Source organism: Oenanthe melanoleuca, chromosome 13 (assembly GCF_029582105.1).
Source record: "Oenanthe melanoleuca isolate GR-GAL-2019-014 chromosome 13, OMel1.0, whole genome shotgun sequence".
In the NCBI taxonomy this organism is placed as follows: Eukaryota; Metazoa; Chordata; class Aves; order Passeriformes; family Muscicapidae; genus Oenanthe; species Oenanthe melanoleuca.
Window position 1 is genome coordinate 3839437 of NC_079347.1, and position 16603 is coordinate 3856039.

Below are 16603 nucleotides of genomic sequence, written 5' to 3' on the forward strand. Positions count from 1 at the left end.
TTTCAATTGTTGAGAAATGACTTTAATCATTGTTTGCCATCTCTAAAGTGCGAGTGTACAGCGATGTACAGAACAACTGGGAATTATGGGCAGAGCCAGGGACAACCTGGAGAGTGCATTCCTCATTGCTCCATCCATCATCCATGGATCCATCCATTGTCCATCCATCATCCATCATCCATGGATCCATGGATCCATCCATCATCCATCCATCCATCATCCATCCATCCATCCATCCATCCATCCATCATCCATCCATCCATCATCCATCCATCCATCCATCCATCCATCCATCCATCCATCCATCATCCATCCATCATCCATCCATCATCCATCCATCCATCCATCATCCATCCATCCATCCCTCCATCCATCCATCATCCATCCATCCATCCATCATCCATCCATCCATCCATCCATCCATCCATCCATCCATCCCTCCCTCCCTCCCTCCCTCCCTCCCTCCCTCCCCACCCTGGCCCAGCTGGTCACCCCTGCCCACCCCAGGTGTGTGTGGCTGCCCAGCTCTGCCAGGACACCTGAGGAATCCCTCGTTCCCTCCCCTGGCTGTGTCCAGCACCCTCCCTGCCCTCTGCTCAGCCTCAGTAGTTTCTCTGGGAATTATTTGGGAACGTGGGCAGTCCCTGCTGTGGGCACTGCTGTGGCACCAAGCCTGCTGCCCCTCCCTGCTCTCCTGAGGACCCAAGCACGGCTCCATTGCTCCCTGTGCCTGGCAGGAGCAGGGCAGTGCCCAGGGGCACAGAGCTGTCCGGATGCTGATCCCAGGGGAGCTGCCCTCCAGGCAGTGCTGCCCTCAGGGGGTGCCCGTGGGCTCAGAGCCCTGGCTGGCAGCGGGGCTGTGCCCGTTGTGCTGGGGCAGCAGCTGGAAGGTGAAGAACTGGCAGTGGCCCTGCTGCCCGCTGGGCTGGCGGGCTGGGCTGAGCAGGGAGCTGCAGTTGCTGCAGCCCTGCAGCGTGCACAGCTCCAGCTGGGGCTGGCTGATCCTGCTGACATAGCCAGGGCTGGGGGAGGCCGAGGACAGAGTCCTCTGGCTGCCGCTCAGGAAGCTGCCACTGTCTTCCAGGGAGTCTCTCCTGCCCTGCTCCAAGGAGCAGCGCTTCCAGCTCCGGTAGCTGTAGGGCCACCAGCCCAGCTGCTTGCGCCGGTGGCACTGGCACCGCAGGATCTGGATGAAAGCTCTCTTGAACTCCTTGCTGGAGCAGGGATAGATGATGGGATTCAAGCAGCTGTTGAAGTAGCCAAGCCAAAAAATCACCTTGAAGATCGTTTCAGGAGGCTTCAGAGCTGAAAACAGGGATCCTGTACAGGGGAGACAGGCAGAGAATATCTGAGATGAGACAAGCAGAGAATATCTGAGATGAGGAGTTTGTCTGCCCTTAGGAAGGGAAGACATTCATCAGATCACTGTTAGAATCTGTGTTTTAAAACTCTTTCATGCATGTTGGTCTTCTGGCACTAACATTATTTTTAAAGCTAACAAGGAAATGTTTCCCATCTGAAAGCTAAAGGAGCATGTCACTGATGAAGGATTAAAGAATTAGAAGCAGTCTTTGTGTTTATAGGTCCACACCTGCTGCAGGAACATCTCCTGATCCCAGGACAGATCACACCTCCCTTGTCCAGTCTGTGCCTTCTTCAAAGACCTTTCAAAGGTAATTTTTGCACACAGGTGTTCCCAGGTCGCTCAAAAAGAGCATTTCCAGACAAACCTTATAACTTCTAATGCAGCCTCTGGCAGCTGCTGAATGCCCCTTCATTTCTCCAGATTATTGTGAGAGTACAAACTTCCCAAAACCTGAAGTTAATTGGGGAACTTCCCATATCTCAGGCATTCATAAAAATGGTGTAACCCAAACCAAGAGGTTATTCTGTGAATACTTCCCCTTCCCTTCACAACCAAACAATTTCCCTAATGAGGCTGCCCAAATGAAAAGCTCACACTGGGGAATCCACTTCCTCTACTTTTAGTGGCAATTGATCAGCTAAATTTAGCACATGGGGCTGGAGAAAAGAATGTTTGAGATTTTTATGGCAAACAGAGCTGGGTCTGTGATCCATCTGGGAAAACACCTCTGGGTCTGGCTCAAGTGACCAAGGAGTGGGGATCCAGGAGAGAATTCCTCTGTCAAGAGCTGGAGTTAGATTTGCAGAGCATTTCAAATGGAAGGTGACACCCCAGCCTGGCTGGAAAGAACCTTTTCCTCTGGAGTGGTTTTGGATTTGCTGGGCTGAGAGCAGCTGAGTCAGTGGTGGCTGTCAGGATGCCAGGGGAGGGGCGGGATGTGATCCTGGGCACTGTTCCCATCTCACTGCAGCTCTGAGGTCGTGCCTGGGGCCTCCAAACTATGCAAGAGCACTTCCTCTGCTCTGGGCAGCAGCTCTGGGGTGCCAGCACAGGCAGCACGGCGTGTGTGGGGCCAGGGCTGGGTGCACTCCCTGCACTGAGGGTCCTGTGGCTCCAGAGCCCAGATTTTATCCTGGCAGAGTTTGGGAATGGTGCCAGGGCTGGGCTGCATCCCCTGCCTGTGGCTCCTGATCCCAGATTTTATCCTGGCAGAGCTTGGGAATGGTGCCAGAGCTGGGCTGCATCCCCTGCCTGTGGCTCCTGATCCCAGATTTTATCCTGGCAGAGCTTGGGAATGGTGCCAGGGCTGGGCTGCATCCCCTGCCTGTGGCTCCACATCCCAGATTTTATCCTGGCAGAGTTTGGGAATGGTGCCAGGGCTGGGCTGCATCCCCTGCCTGTGGCTCCACATCCCAGATTTTATCCTGGCAGAGTTTGGGAATGGTGCCAGGGCTGGGCTGCATCCCCTGCCTGTGGCTCCTGATCCCAGATTTTATCCTGGCAGAGTTTGGGAATGGTGCCAGCTCTGGATCTGCCCTGGAGCTGAGGAGCTCAGGGTTAAATAAAAAGTTTGAAGGGATTTCCTCCCAGCTCCTGCACTTCAGGGCTCTACAGGACTCCTGCAGGGTGATCCCCTGTCCCTCAGGGCTGTGGCAATGGTCTGTGGGGTTTGGCCAGAGCCTTTCCTGTGCAGCTGCTGCAGATCCTGCAGGTCCTGCAGGTCCTGCCTCTGTCCTGATGGACAACAGAGGATAAAATTTACAGGCCAGATAAAATGAGTGAAAGTCTAGGGATGAAAACTGGGAACCAATGCAGATAAATGTGCTTCTTTAATCTATATACACAAGAACTTACTCCTGATTTTCTTAGTTTCAAAATCTTTCTATTGTTGTAGCCAAAAGCTGAACTTTAATTTTTTTTTTTTTAATTAACTACAATACCTTTTACTTAGCTGCATTAACCTATCGGGAGCAAACAGGTGTGAACTGTTCTGATAGTTTGATAAAATGCTAAAGCAAAGCCTGCTGGACACACTCAAACACCAGACTGATATCTCCTGCTCTAATCTCCAATCACTTCCCCACTGCAGCCTGATAAAGAGATTAAATATTGCCCTGTGCTGATTTAAATTGCTCTTTAAAATGCCTGCAGAATTTGCATGTGGCTCTGTCCTCAGTGATTTATTCCTGGTGGGGTGGCCAGAGGGATTTCCCTACTCCAGATGATTGCTCTCCTGTTCCTGTTGAACAGCCTCACTCCAAGGGATGTGTATTTGCTGCTCACTTTTATTTCTCAGCACTAACCCTGTGATTTATTAATCACAGCACCACAATCTCCCTCTCACTGCACCACTGACACAAATAAGATTTCTGCAAAGCACAAGTGGGGAACAGGAAATATTTCAGAAAATCAGCTGGATCAGTTTGGAGGGATCAGTTTTTTGCTCACAGTCCTCAGGCTTGATGGAGCTGTTGAGCTTGGAGATAAACTGAGCAAGTATCATAAAAAGGAATTAAGAAGTATTTTATTTAACAAGAACTAATTTCATTTAGGCACTGACTGCTTCTTTATAATGAATGCTTTATTACAGAGAAAGTCAGTCAAGTCTCCTCAATGAAATTAGGGAACACTGTGGGAAACAATTTGCAATATTAATTCTCCTCACATATTCTGCAGAATATGGAGGCAGAGCATCACTGAGACATTAAAATTCAGAGTCCACTGGAGTCAGGGAAGTCCTTGAAACCCTTTGAAGAGCCTCATGAGGACTTCAGTGGACCTGGGAAGAGTCCTTAAAATATCAGGGTGGGCAGCAGAAAAATCTTCTGGAGTGGTTTAATTGCTGTACTCTTAATTAAGGAAAACACTTCACTGAGGGAGGTTTTAATTAAACATTCATTTTTAATGCATTGTGGGTTTGATATCAATTAAGTATAATAAATTACTCATAAAATGATCAATTCTGCTCAGGAGTTGATACTTAGATTAGATAATAACTGGGGAGGAGTACTGTGAATTCCCTGGATTTAAGGACAAGTCACTAGGGATGAGTTTGGGCTGTCAAGTGCTGTTTTCTGTGCCTTACAAAGGAATTGCATTTCAGAATCTTCTAAATCCAGTTTTGCTGAAATGAAAACACACCTAGTGGGGAGTGTGTTGAGTTCCTTTCCAGTTTCCTGGGACAAATCCAACATCTGTTTTTATTGCAATCCAATGTACAACAGAGTCATGTCAGGGCTCTGCTGTGCACCACTGGATATTCCAGCTGGGAAACTGGAGCTCCACTGCATGCCTCTGGCATGGTTTGAGGATTAAAGAGCCACAAAACCTGAAATTCCTGCTCTCTATTGATAACAAGTTGAAGTGTTTCAAAGCTTTCTTACTTGCACACCATAAAAGAGAAATAGAGAATTGGTAATTAGTGATTGGAAGTCCAGAGTCAGGTAAAGGTTGCCCTGGGAAAGCAACCCAAGGGCCAATCTTCTTTCAGAGGTTCCATTTTGGTGCAGACTGGAGCCATTCTGACTGGAGTTAAATCTGAGCTTTTCAAGAGAAAATTCCAAGGTTTTAAAAATTGCTCTGGTGAGGGAAAGGGTTGCAAAACACCAAATGATAACAGCTGAGTTCTGAGACAGGGAAAACAGGAAACTTCACCAACATAAACCCCCATGTCCATCTGTTCCCCAGGAGTCAGCTTGTGCAGAAATGAGCCTGAAATCTGCTTTGTGATGGAACTTTTCCTGGGAAAAGGGATCGATCAGATCTGTGCTGTGACCAGCACAAGACTTTCCAGGGAACCTCTGAGCTCCTGCTGTGATTCCTGCAGCAGCCACAGCTCCTGGAACTGCTGATGGCTGAGTTACATCCCCTGTGTGCACAGCCAGTAAATCCTCCCTGCAGGAGCAATCCTCAGCCCCTGAGCAGAGTTGCTGTGAGTTTAGAATGTGCTGAGAGGATGTGGTTGCCTTTTGTTTAAGCTTTCTGCAGCCCTTCTCACCACAGGCTCAGCCAAGCCAGCCTGCCAAGGTTTTGGAGCTAATTGGATTTCTAAAGCTCCTGGTTTCTTCCCTTCCAGCATCCAGTGTTTGTGTACATTCCCCTGGACTTATTTAATATGGCAAAAAACCCCTGAACAGTAGATGTTTACAAACAGTAGATGATGAAGTGGAGAGGGTGGTTATAAAGCTAAGGGTTGGTCAAGCTGGGAGGCACTGCAGGCTGCTGGAGAGGAGGATTAGGAAAACAGCTGGAAAACAGTGAAAAATGATCTTGAGAAACAGGGAGAGCACCCAAAATAAGCAGAATCAAATTCAATGAGGAAAATGAAAGGAAAACTGGATGAATTACAAGTACTGGGTAGCATTCAAATCTGATGGGGTTCCAAGTCTGGCAGTTGTCATTCCCTGACTGTGGAGTGACAGGTACAGTAGGAATGTCCTGGAATCATGGAATGTTTTGTTTAAAGGGAGCCTAAAGCTCATCCAGTCCCACCCCTGCCGTGGGCAGGGACACCTTCCACCATCCCAGGTTGCTCAGAGCTCCAAAGTGTCCTGGTTGTGAGGAATTTATGTCCTATGTCCTAAAACCTGCAGCAGATGCCTCATATTTGAGATGAACAAATCACTGCAATGAGAACAGCATGAGCTTCATTCACAGTGACTCAAATCTGAGAGGCTTTTGAAAGGCTCTGAAAATAGAAACTTATCTGGAGTGGCCAAAATAAAACCAGGACTTCAAGGAGTACAGATAGGCAGGAGATCTTTTCCTAAACCCCAGAGCTGCTGCACCTCCTTGCATTACCAGCAGCTGCAAGGCACAGCAGCTACATTTGATTGCTGAAGGGACAGTGCCTTGTATTTAAACACAGAATTACTGTCCAGAGCAGCTTTGTGACCTACCACAGAGAGCACTGTGTTTAAACTGTGCTGCCCTCAGACAAGTGTGATAGAACCAAGATCAGTTTTGGTCAGAATCTCCTTCAGCCTCTAGAGCTGACAGTGCACAGGGACACAAGCACAGCATTGTTGTTGTTATTATTTAGTCCAAAAGAGTTCCAGACTCCAGCCCTAACCAGACAGCCCAAGAGCCAAGATTACCCTTGTTTTGCAAAGGATTAGCTGATTAAGGGAGTCTAGAAAAGCTGATCTGAGTCTGCTGACATTTCATTTATTGTACTTCTCTATCTGCACTTACTGAACATGCCCTGGTGTTTTCTCTCCTCCTTGCCTGACAGCTGAGCCAATCTGTCTTGGCCATGGCTGGTAGGAAAAGGCTCCAGCATGGAACTGAGCCCTGTTCCAGAGGTGCTGGATGAATTTCCAGGGCAGGTTTTCTCTCTCATCTCTCAGAGATGGATGGTTCTTCCTTTCCAGTTCCTAGGACTCACCTGGAATCCCATCAAACAGCCCCAACTCCTGCAGTGGGTTTGTCCTAGTGAAGATGAGAAAAGCTGCTGGCACTTTGGTCCTGGCAGTGTTTCACCTGAGACCTGAGCTCAGGTGCTTGAGGACCACCTGGGTTTTGTCACTTCTCTCAGTGCTGTTCCTTGTTCTCTCAGTCTGCTCCTTCTCATGTTTGCAAACCCCTCTGGGGAAGGACCTGTCCAGCTGCCCTGCCAAAAACATTTCCTCCTCTTCCTTCCCTCCTGCCTTTGATTTTAAGAGTTGTGAGATTCCCTCTCACTGCCCAGTGGCTCAGCCCTGAATATTTTCCCCTGGGATTTCTCTGAGCTGACACAGGAGCTGCTGCCATCCCTGGGGCTGAAGAATCAACACTGGTGGATTTCTGTGTATTTTTTTCTGCTTTGTGTATTTGTTTCTGTGCCATGACCACTGTAGGATTTCCCTTCACAAACAAATCCAAAGCCTGCAGAGGAATTCCCCAGGAATTTGTGCAGTTTCCCCTATTCTGATAACAGCCCTGTCCTAAACCCCAGACATGTGTGGCTGGTAATTGAGACCCTTTGCAAAGCAGAGCCTTAAACCAGGGCTTAGGGGAGGCTATTTCAGTAGCAAAATGAATCATCCCCAAATAATCTGGGGCTCCCCACAAACCAAAACACTCCTGCTGCTCAGTGAGTGCCCTCAGGGTGTTTAATTGTCCATTCCTGCTGTCTCCTGTCAGCTGAACTTTGCACGAGGATTGACCTGCCAGATTGCCACATCCATTCATTTATTTGGATTCTGTAACTATTAACTCGAGGTCATCAATTCAAGGGAGCAGGATTGGTCAGGGAGGGGAAGAGGAGGCAAATGAGGTGAAGATAAGCCAGGTCTAAAGCCCTGAGAGAGCTGAGCCCAGTGGCACTGAAAGCCTGGAAGGGTTTCCCATGGTAATCTTTGTATTCTCAGAGTTTGGGCTGATGTAACATAATCTACATTCTGTGCTTAAATGACATTTTATTTTATGAATAATTTTGTATTGGCTGACCTACAATGTGCAATATTTAATATTATTTTTTATTGCTTATAGAGAGATTACAAAAGCTTGATCCATAGTGAGAGACCCACCAGGTATCTTCATCCTGGGGTTCTTTGCACCCTCTCCTACTGCTGGTTAAGTTTTAAAATTTTATTTTTCTTCAGTGAAGGGCACCAGGATTTGTGGGAGCAGGGGGATTTAGGCTCTGGACTGGGCAGTGGATCCTGCTCTGAATTCTGCAGCAGGCTGGGGAAGTGCCCTGCTGAGTGCCTGGTGGGTTTTCCCTCTGGGAATGTCTGAGAGGACTGGGAAGTCTGTTCTGATATCTCAATTTACAGGAGTGACACTAAACCTCTCCTTATAGGATCCTTCATTTTGTATTCATTTTTTAAACAAAGGTATTGTCATAAAATTGGACACTCCATTCTTTAAAGGAAGGAGTTTTAATGAGTGTTACCTTAGTTCTGCAGGGCTCTAGCCTTTAAATGAAAAGAATCTCTTTCACTCATAATTTATCAGCAATGAATATTTAATGTAGTCCTGCTGCCTAAGGAAGAATTTGTATGAAAGGGATGAAAAGAAACATTTATTTTAAAAAAACAAGATATTTACTCCTCAAAGCTGAGTCACTGAATTTATGGCCCAAGAAGTTGTCTCAAAGACACAAATGTCTTCAGTTTATTCTTCATGTTGAATCACAAATAATTTTGAGTGGCTAGGTGACTGCACAGGCAGGGAGTTTTTATAAATGTGCAGCCAGGATGTTCTGTAGCTCCATTGCTGTCTGGAAAGAATATCCAGCATATATTCCATATATAATCTGGAATAACCCAGATTTCTCACATGATTCTCTCTGATGCCAGTTCTGCATCCCCAGGTGCTGAAGACAGCCCAGCTCAGTGCTCCAGAACTGACTGGGGGTAATTCAGTGCTGGGACTTTAATGCTGCTCAGCACCTGAGGTGTCAAGGCTGGAAATCCAATCTGCACTGGATACTGAGTTTTCCTTGGGACTTTTGCTTGAAAAATTCTCTGGAAGTGTTGATATAATTTCTTTTCATTTTCCCAAGCAATCTGCCTGCTTTCAGCACCACAGCTGCTCCCAGGGCATAGCTGCCACCTGATGGGATAATTCTGGGCTGGAATATCAAATGGGGAGCTGTGGAATAAATTGAAATGCCAGACTGGAAAAAGAATAATTTTGCCTGGGAAACTCATGGAGCTGCTGAGAATACCAAGGAAACTCTGCTGCATCCAAGGAGATTTGCTCAGACCAGGCTGCAGTGCTGCAGAAATAACATTTATCAGCTTGGCAAATGTCTCGTGGTTGGATCCACAGAAATCCAGAGCTGCTTTGCCAACACCTTCCTGCAGAGTCATGGAATTACTGAGGGAAACAGGACTAGAAATAGCAACAATGCAGATGTGAGGGTGTGATTTGGGTTACTGGGGCAAACAGGAGGTGTGAGAAGGAGCAGCTGAGGAAGAAGCCAGTCCTTGCAGGGAGGGGAGGTCTCAGCTGGACAGCCCAGGAGCCAATGGAGAGCTTGGAAAACATCAACACCTTCTGGATTCTACAGCTTGCCTATCCCAGGAATTGATTTCATACCACTGGGTGCTCTTTAAAAGGTTTTTAATAGCATTTTACTGAATTTTGTGTCTTCAAGATGTAGAGCAAAAGATTCCTGCCATGAGCAGTGCAGCTCACAGCTCCTTAGGAATTCTTTCCCCTCTGCTGCAGTTGAGAGCAGCTGCATTGTCAGGAAAAGAACTTTCCCCACCTGTCCTAGTGAGCAATGCTTGAGTCATGCCTGACATCCTTAATTGACTCTGCACTGATACAGAGAGATAAAAATACAGGGGTTTGGGCAGCACTGGATCATAAATTGAGAAAGGAAAACCAGGGACAAGGAATAAACCCAGCCTGTTCCTAGCCAGCAAAACAAAGGGGAGATACCCCCTGTGGGAATGGATCCTGTATGGGTGCTGTGGAAAGTCTTCAGTCATAAAGATTTTAAAATTCACTATAATAAGCTAGAGATGATAAAGTTGCCCTGCAGTAGTTGAAGCAGTAAAGATCCTAAATGATATTACAGAAATTTTAGTTTTATAATACTTCACCAGGACCAGGCTGCTGAACTCAGTTTAGTTTTCTACAACTCTCTCTAAAAATATTCGCTTACCACTCAATCAGAAATGTTTTGGTTGGGTAACTAAGTAAACACAAACACAGAACATTAATAAAGGCTTTTTCTCCCTTTTCTTTATCCACCTCTTTCCATAATTAGGCTGCCAAATTGTCTCAGAGAAATGAATTTTGGACAGATATTTCTGAGAGCTCAGTAACTGAATATTTGAGATCCTCCCCTTCAGAGGCAGTGCTAGTATTAAAAACAACACAAGCACATTCCACCCAGCTCTGGGGGCACTGAGCAGTGTGGTAAGGCTGTGTCAATGCTCGAACAATATTTAAAGTTGAAAGTGAACAAAGTGGCTGCCAAAAGCTCCCATGGCAGGTCCAGAACAGCTGAAGGAAGAACTACCAACAGCAACGAGCACCTTCCTCGGGGATCTGTGGGGGCTCCTCTGGTTTTGGGATTTGATCAGTAACGTTTGAACTCAGATCTAGAACTTTTTGGCTTCCCAAAGCTCAGGGGAGTTTTGCCCCTCACAATTAACTAAGTTCATTTCCAGTTAGGGCACCTTAAAATGCCAAAATCCTGCTGTGTTACATCCCAAACCCTGAACACCCAACATTGCAGTTCTGCATCTCTCTGGTCTTATCTAGGATTTGGGGTAAAGAATTCTGGTAATGTTTCTGACACCTAATTCAATTCAAATGAACAACACAAAGGGGGATTTAACACATAAACCCTGGAGATATTGTCCTGTGGGGTGACAAAGGCCCTGAGGACTCCAGGTGAGCAGCTTTGTGCACACTTCCCAAAGTTCCAGTGTGACTCTTAGCACACCAGGAGTTCCCTTCCTTTCATTCCCTTCCTTTCATGCTCTCACTGCAGTTCTCCCCTCAGTATCTCCTTCTCATCCAGCTGCTTCCTCTCCATGGTATTTCTGTAGGATCCAACAAACCCAACCTGACCCCTGCCCTCGCAGCCCCTTGGTTCCCAACTCACCCAGTGGCAGGACGATGAAGAAGGGGAGCCAGCACAGGATAAACATGCCCACCACAATTCCCAACGTCTTGGCCGCCTTCTTTTCTCTGGAGAACTTTAAAAGTTTGAAAGCTAAGGAGTTCCTGGGGTTGTGACCCTTGGATCTGGTGTTGTTTAAGGTGTCCTCGTGCTTGTAATGGATCCGTAAGGTCAGCTCCTTGGAGTTGGACATTTCCTTCATCACCCCAGCTTCCAGGTTCCTGGTAGTCCTTTTGGCCACGATGTAGACCCGGCAGTACATGACGAGGATGACGATTAACGGGATGTAAAAGGAGCCCAGGGAGGAGAAGAGGGCGTAGAAGGGCTCCTCGGTGATGCGGCACTCCCTGTCGTCCGGCGGGGCCGGCTCCTTCCAGCCCAGCAGGGGCCCGATGGAAATCACCATGGACAGGAGCCAGACCCCCAGCAGAGCCAGGATCGCCCTTCTCCTGGTGACCAGCGTGGGGTACTGCAGCGAGTAGCGCACCCCGATGTACCTGTCTATGGAGATGGCACACAGGCTCAGAATGGAGGCTGTGCAGCACAGCACGTCCACCGCTGCCCAGATGTCACAGAATATCCTCCCCAAAACCCAGTAGCCCAGCACTTCCAGCGTGGCAGAGAACGGCAGGACGGTGAAACTCAGCAGCAGGTCTGCTATGGCCAGGTTAACGATGAAATAGTTCGTAGGGATTCTTAAATGTCTGTTGCAAGCCACAGAGAGAATTACCAGGATATTACCTATGATAGCAAAGAGAATAAAGGCACCGAGGATCAGCCCCACAATGATCGCCCTGCTGGTGGCCAAGGCAGGTGAATCCAGGTTGCTTCCTGTCTCGTTGGAGTTGTTTGCAGAAAAATTGCCATAATTTAGTGCAGAGCCTTTGAAATATCCCGGTATCGATGTATTGGATTTATCACCAAGGTAGGTATTCATCTTAAAAATCATCCTCCATAGCAAGCTGGGGTTGTGTCCCTCGGCGAGTCAGCTCAAAGTCATCTCTGGAGGCGGCAGAGCCGGGGGCAGGGCGAGCAGGGGCACTCACGGCCCCGCGGAGCCGCAGCCCCGGCAGCAGAGCCCGGCGGGGCCGGGACAGCGCAGCCACCCGCGCCCCGCTCCGCGCCCCTGCATTGCCCATGCGGAGCCGCTGGCAGCAGCAGCGGCAGCAGCGGAATCCTCAGTCCCCAGTCCTGAATCCTCAATCCTCAATCCTGAATCCTGCCCGGAGCCGGGGGAGCTGCGCTGCTGCCGTGCCTGACACGGGGCGGGATCAGCGCTGGCCCCGGAGCGGAGGCGGAGGGACAGAGGGACAGGGGGACAGAGGGACAGGGGGACACGGGGACAGAGGGACGGAGAGGTAGAGAGCCAGGGGGACACGGGGACAGGGGGACAGAGAGGTAGAGGGATAAGGGGGACACGGGGACAGGGGGACAGAAGGACCGATGGACAGAGGGATAGCGGAATACGGGGACAGGGGGACAGAAGGACCGATGGACAGAGGGATAGCGGAATACGGGGACACGGGGACAGGGGTAGAGAGGGATAAAGGGACAGAGAGGTAGAGGGATAAGGGGGACACGGGGACACGAGGACAGAGGGACAGAGGGACAGAGGGACAGAGGGAACAGAAGGATGGCCCCGGGTCCCTGCGCGGTCGGGGGCGGCGGCGGCTCCGCCGTGCGGGGACAGGGGCGGTGTGGGGACAGTGCGGTGACCCTGCGGTGGCTGTGCAGGGGCTGCGAGGTGGCTGTGCGATGTCTGTTAGAGGCTGTGCGGGGACAGTGCGGGGACAGTGCGGTGACACTGCTGTGACACTGCTGTGACAGTGCGAGGACTGTCAGTGGCTCTCGGTGACTGTGCGGTGGCGGTGCAGGGACTGACTGTGACAGTGCGGGGACCCTGCGGTGGCAGTGCGGAGACAGCACTGGGGACAGCAGTGAGAGGGGACAGCAGTGGGACAGCGGTGGGACAGCAGTGAGAGGGGACAGCAGTGGGACAGCAGTGAGAGAGGGGACAGCGGTGGGACAGCGGTGGGACAGCAGTGAGAGAGGAGAGCAGTGGGGACAGCAGGAGGACAGCAGTGGGAGGGGACAGCAGTGGGACAGCAGTGAGAGAGGGGACAGCGGTGGGACAGCGGTGGGACAGCGGTGGGACAGCACTAGAGGGCTGCCGGCCGGGTGCCACCGGGGGAACATCACGATCTTAACTCGGCGCTTGCCACAGGAACCTGCAGTGCCAACCTGTAAAAAACAAATTGCATTATCTGAGAAAAAATATCCTTGGTGCGACGTGGTGAGAAAAGCAGTTTTGGGACAAAGTGATCTGTTACCCTTTTGCCTGTTAAGGAAATATATTGGAGTTTATTTTGTGAGTCATGTATCATTTTAGAGAGCTAATCATCTCCTAAGGACAAATAGCTTGGTTCCAAAAATCCCTGATTCATTTGTACTTTTCATTATTCAGTATTACTATTCAATATTCAATGACGGCATAAAGTTTGTTTCTAATTAAGAATCTGATGATAAAATAAAATTGTGACAGTTCAGCAGAATCTGGATGCTGTTCTGTACTCCTGTTCTGGGCACATCTGTGCCTTCATCTCCTCTTTTCCACCTCCCTAACTTTTCCAGGCAGAGTTTATTGTGAACCCCAGCCCTGAGCAGAGCTGAGCACCCCCAGCCCAAGGGAAGGCAGAGACAAGGATTTACTTTAGGAAATACTTCACCTTTAGTACTCTTGATGCTGAACTATCTTCCTGAGTCTTTGCTCAGGGCTCTGAGGCCACTGATGTTGATAACTCATCGTAGCTCTGGGAAGAGTCATCCTCTTACAGTAGCCTATAAAGCAAAATATAAGTAACAACAGATTTATTTTGTAGCTAAAAGCCTTTAATGTCGAAAGCAGTGGTTTCTTGGTTTCTTCATCTTGTGAAGCTTTGGGGAGAAATCTCAGATCTTTAGAACTCAGTGCCATGAAAAACAACAAGTGAGAGATTTGAGAACATTAAACTGCCAAAATCCTGTTCTCAACTTTCTGTCATCAGATTACATCCCCCAGCTGTTGTCTGCTGTTCTCTGAGTTACTCTATATTGATTTTCCTGATACAAAATGTACTGTGTTTGAAATAAAAACTTCATATTTAATAAGGCAGCTATGGCTGAGGGTTGCAGCTGACTGCTGGTTTTGAGGACAAATCGTGTAAACAAAAGTTGAATTTTAGGGAGTGCATGGCAGATGTTGGTGTGGCCCTTCCCAGCAGCAGGGCTGTGGCAGAGCTTTGTTGTTCAGAAACTTCCCTTTGAAACGTTGACAGGAATGACAGGATAATGTCATGGAGTCACTGAAGGGAGGAGGAACAAACTCTGGATTTATGAGCTTCACCTCATCTTTCCACAGCAGAGTTTTCAGTGCTGCCAAAGGCAGGAGCAGCTGGGACCCATGGCATTCATCCTTCACACTTCCAGCTCCTGCTGGGCTCCACTCTCAGTCCTGTTTGTGATTTCTGACCCTGTTTCTCTGCCTTGTCTGTGAATTCCTCAGGCTCTGTCCTGGGGCCACAGCTCTGCCCTGGTACCACCTCAGTTTAGCTGTGGTGGCACAAAGGGCACAGGGGGCACAGAGGAGTCACTGCATCCTCCCTGTGGTGGCACAGGGGGCACAGACTCACTGCATCCTCCTTGGCAGGTGTACAAGAGATTGCAGGTGACCAGGACCCTGATAAGTCACAGTTGTACTAATTGCCAAAGAAAAGGAGCAGCCATGCCCTTAATGGGTTGCAGCTCTGATAAATAAAGATAAGTGTGATAAAAGGGGGGCTGCTCAGGGGGGATTTTGGAGGAAGAGAGCCTGGAGGAGCCCTGAGGAATTAGGAAAGATCCAGAGAGGCACAAAGAAGAACAAAACAAGGGAGAGAGTTGCTGCAGTAAAGATGTGCTGTGAGGTCAGTCTGGGTCTGATGGAGTCACAGCCTGCAGTGAGAGTTGAGCTGGGTGAAAGCTGCATTCAGAGCCTGCAAACCAAGACTTGCAGTCAGAGTCCAGCAGGAAACAGCCAGCAGTCAGAGCCTGCAGTTGGACCCTGCAGCAGGAGTTTGCTGTGTCAGAGGCAGGATGGTTGAGCTGTAAAGAAGAATAAACCAGGACCTTTTCTTGTTGCTGAATGACACTCTGCATCTTGGCTCATTCCTACCCCTAACCAGAGCTCCGTTGTAACACTCCCTCTCCTGGGGGCTGAGCTACACTGATTAAAAATAGTTTGATTAGACCATTAGGTCCAGACATAACCCTGTTACAGCCTTTGGCACATAAGAGAATTTGCTCACTGCAGAATGCTGAGAGGTTGGATAAGAAAAGCTCGGTGAGGATGTGAACTGCTCTGCTCTGGTTTTCAGCTGGCACTGTGTGGGACATGCCCAGCCTGCCAAGGGGGACAGAGTGGCCTGAAACTGCTGCCTGGCTCTGGGCACACTCCAACCAGGCTTTGGAGCCCCAGGGAACCAGATCTTTGAGCAGCCTTTGAGCAGGCACTTCCAGAGGTCAGCAGGTCCCAGGACAGAGTGCCCATGGCAGAGGAAAGAGAACAGACCCTGACTGGTCATGGCTGCACTAAAACATTCCCTCGGTACTGGGACCAGTCTGCTTCCCTTCCTGGTGCTGCTCTCTGTGCCCTCTGGAGGGAAGAACAGAGAAATCCCGTTCCAGGGCCAAAGGAAGACAAATGCAGCTCATCTCCCCCAGCCCCTGGAGGAGCTGGGTGTGTTCTCACAACCCTGCTCACCAGGCTGTGCAAAACCAAACTGGCTGGATAATCACGAGCCTGAGCTGATGAATGCTCACAAATTGCTCTGAGATCTTCAGCAGCAGGTGCTGTAAGAGAACCAAATGTATTGAAACTCAGACAGGAACATTAGCTCTGTACCTGCCTGGGGGTGAGGGGTGGAAGAGGCACTGTGAGCAAAGGGAACTTTTCCTGCCAGGTTTAAGGTGGGGCTTGGAGCCAGTCAAAGACACCTGCTCAGAGAAGTGCAGATAGGAACCATGGCAGAGTTCCTTTCACTCAGATGAATCACAGTTTTCAATGAAAAAGGGAATTTAATGGCCTAAGGATTCTAGTCAATTATGCTTCAATAATGCTCCCAGAGTCAGTTTTCAATGACTCCTTCACTGAAAGAGGAGCCCTTTATCATGGCTCAGCTTTGTAAGGGGCTGTGTTCCTTTCCCTCATTTGCAAAGGGATGTTAAAATATGTGCTGGCATTTGGAACTGGTTCTGAGACACTCCCTGAGCACTTCTGCAACATTGCTCTGAATTGGGCATGGGGGGACAAACTGATCCAGGATTTCAATGAGAAGATCTCCATATAATTTCATATAATCCCTCTTGAGCATTTGCATCTCACTTCTCTGCTGTTCGCTCTGATATTAGAAGTGGAGTGAGGAGCTGGGCTAGGGAAAGTTTTTGGTGTGATTTTTTTTTTTTTAAAATTCCTGTGATGAAGAATTGTGTCTGCAGCTCTGAGAATGTGTGAGGGTTTGGCTTTAGATTATGTTCAAAACAGCTTCTTAAAACTCTACCGATAAAAAGATGAAATTTGTCTGATTTGATAGAAACTTCAGTGTTAGCTACACAGCTGCACTTAATTATTGCTTGTTTTATTAATTACAGTG

General features: G+C 48.7%; 1 protein-coding gene across 1 annotated transcript; it reads right to left on the reverse strand.

The window, feature by feature from the left end:
- Nucleotides 1-12363, reverse strand: ADRA1B (adrenoceptor alpha 1B). The gene is made up of 2 exons (XM_056502491.1): nucleotides 10920-12363; nucleotides 1-1320 (listed from the first exon to the last, which is right to left on the reverse strand). Exons 1-2 carry the CDS (start codon nucleotides 11884-11886, stop codon nucleotides 815-817), a joined length of 1473 nt encoding a protein of 490 aa, XP_056358466.1. The 5' UTR covers nucleotides 11887-12363; the 3' UTR covers nucleotides 1-814.
- Nucleotides 12364-16603: the final 4240 nt, after the last annotated feature.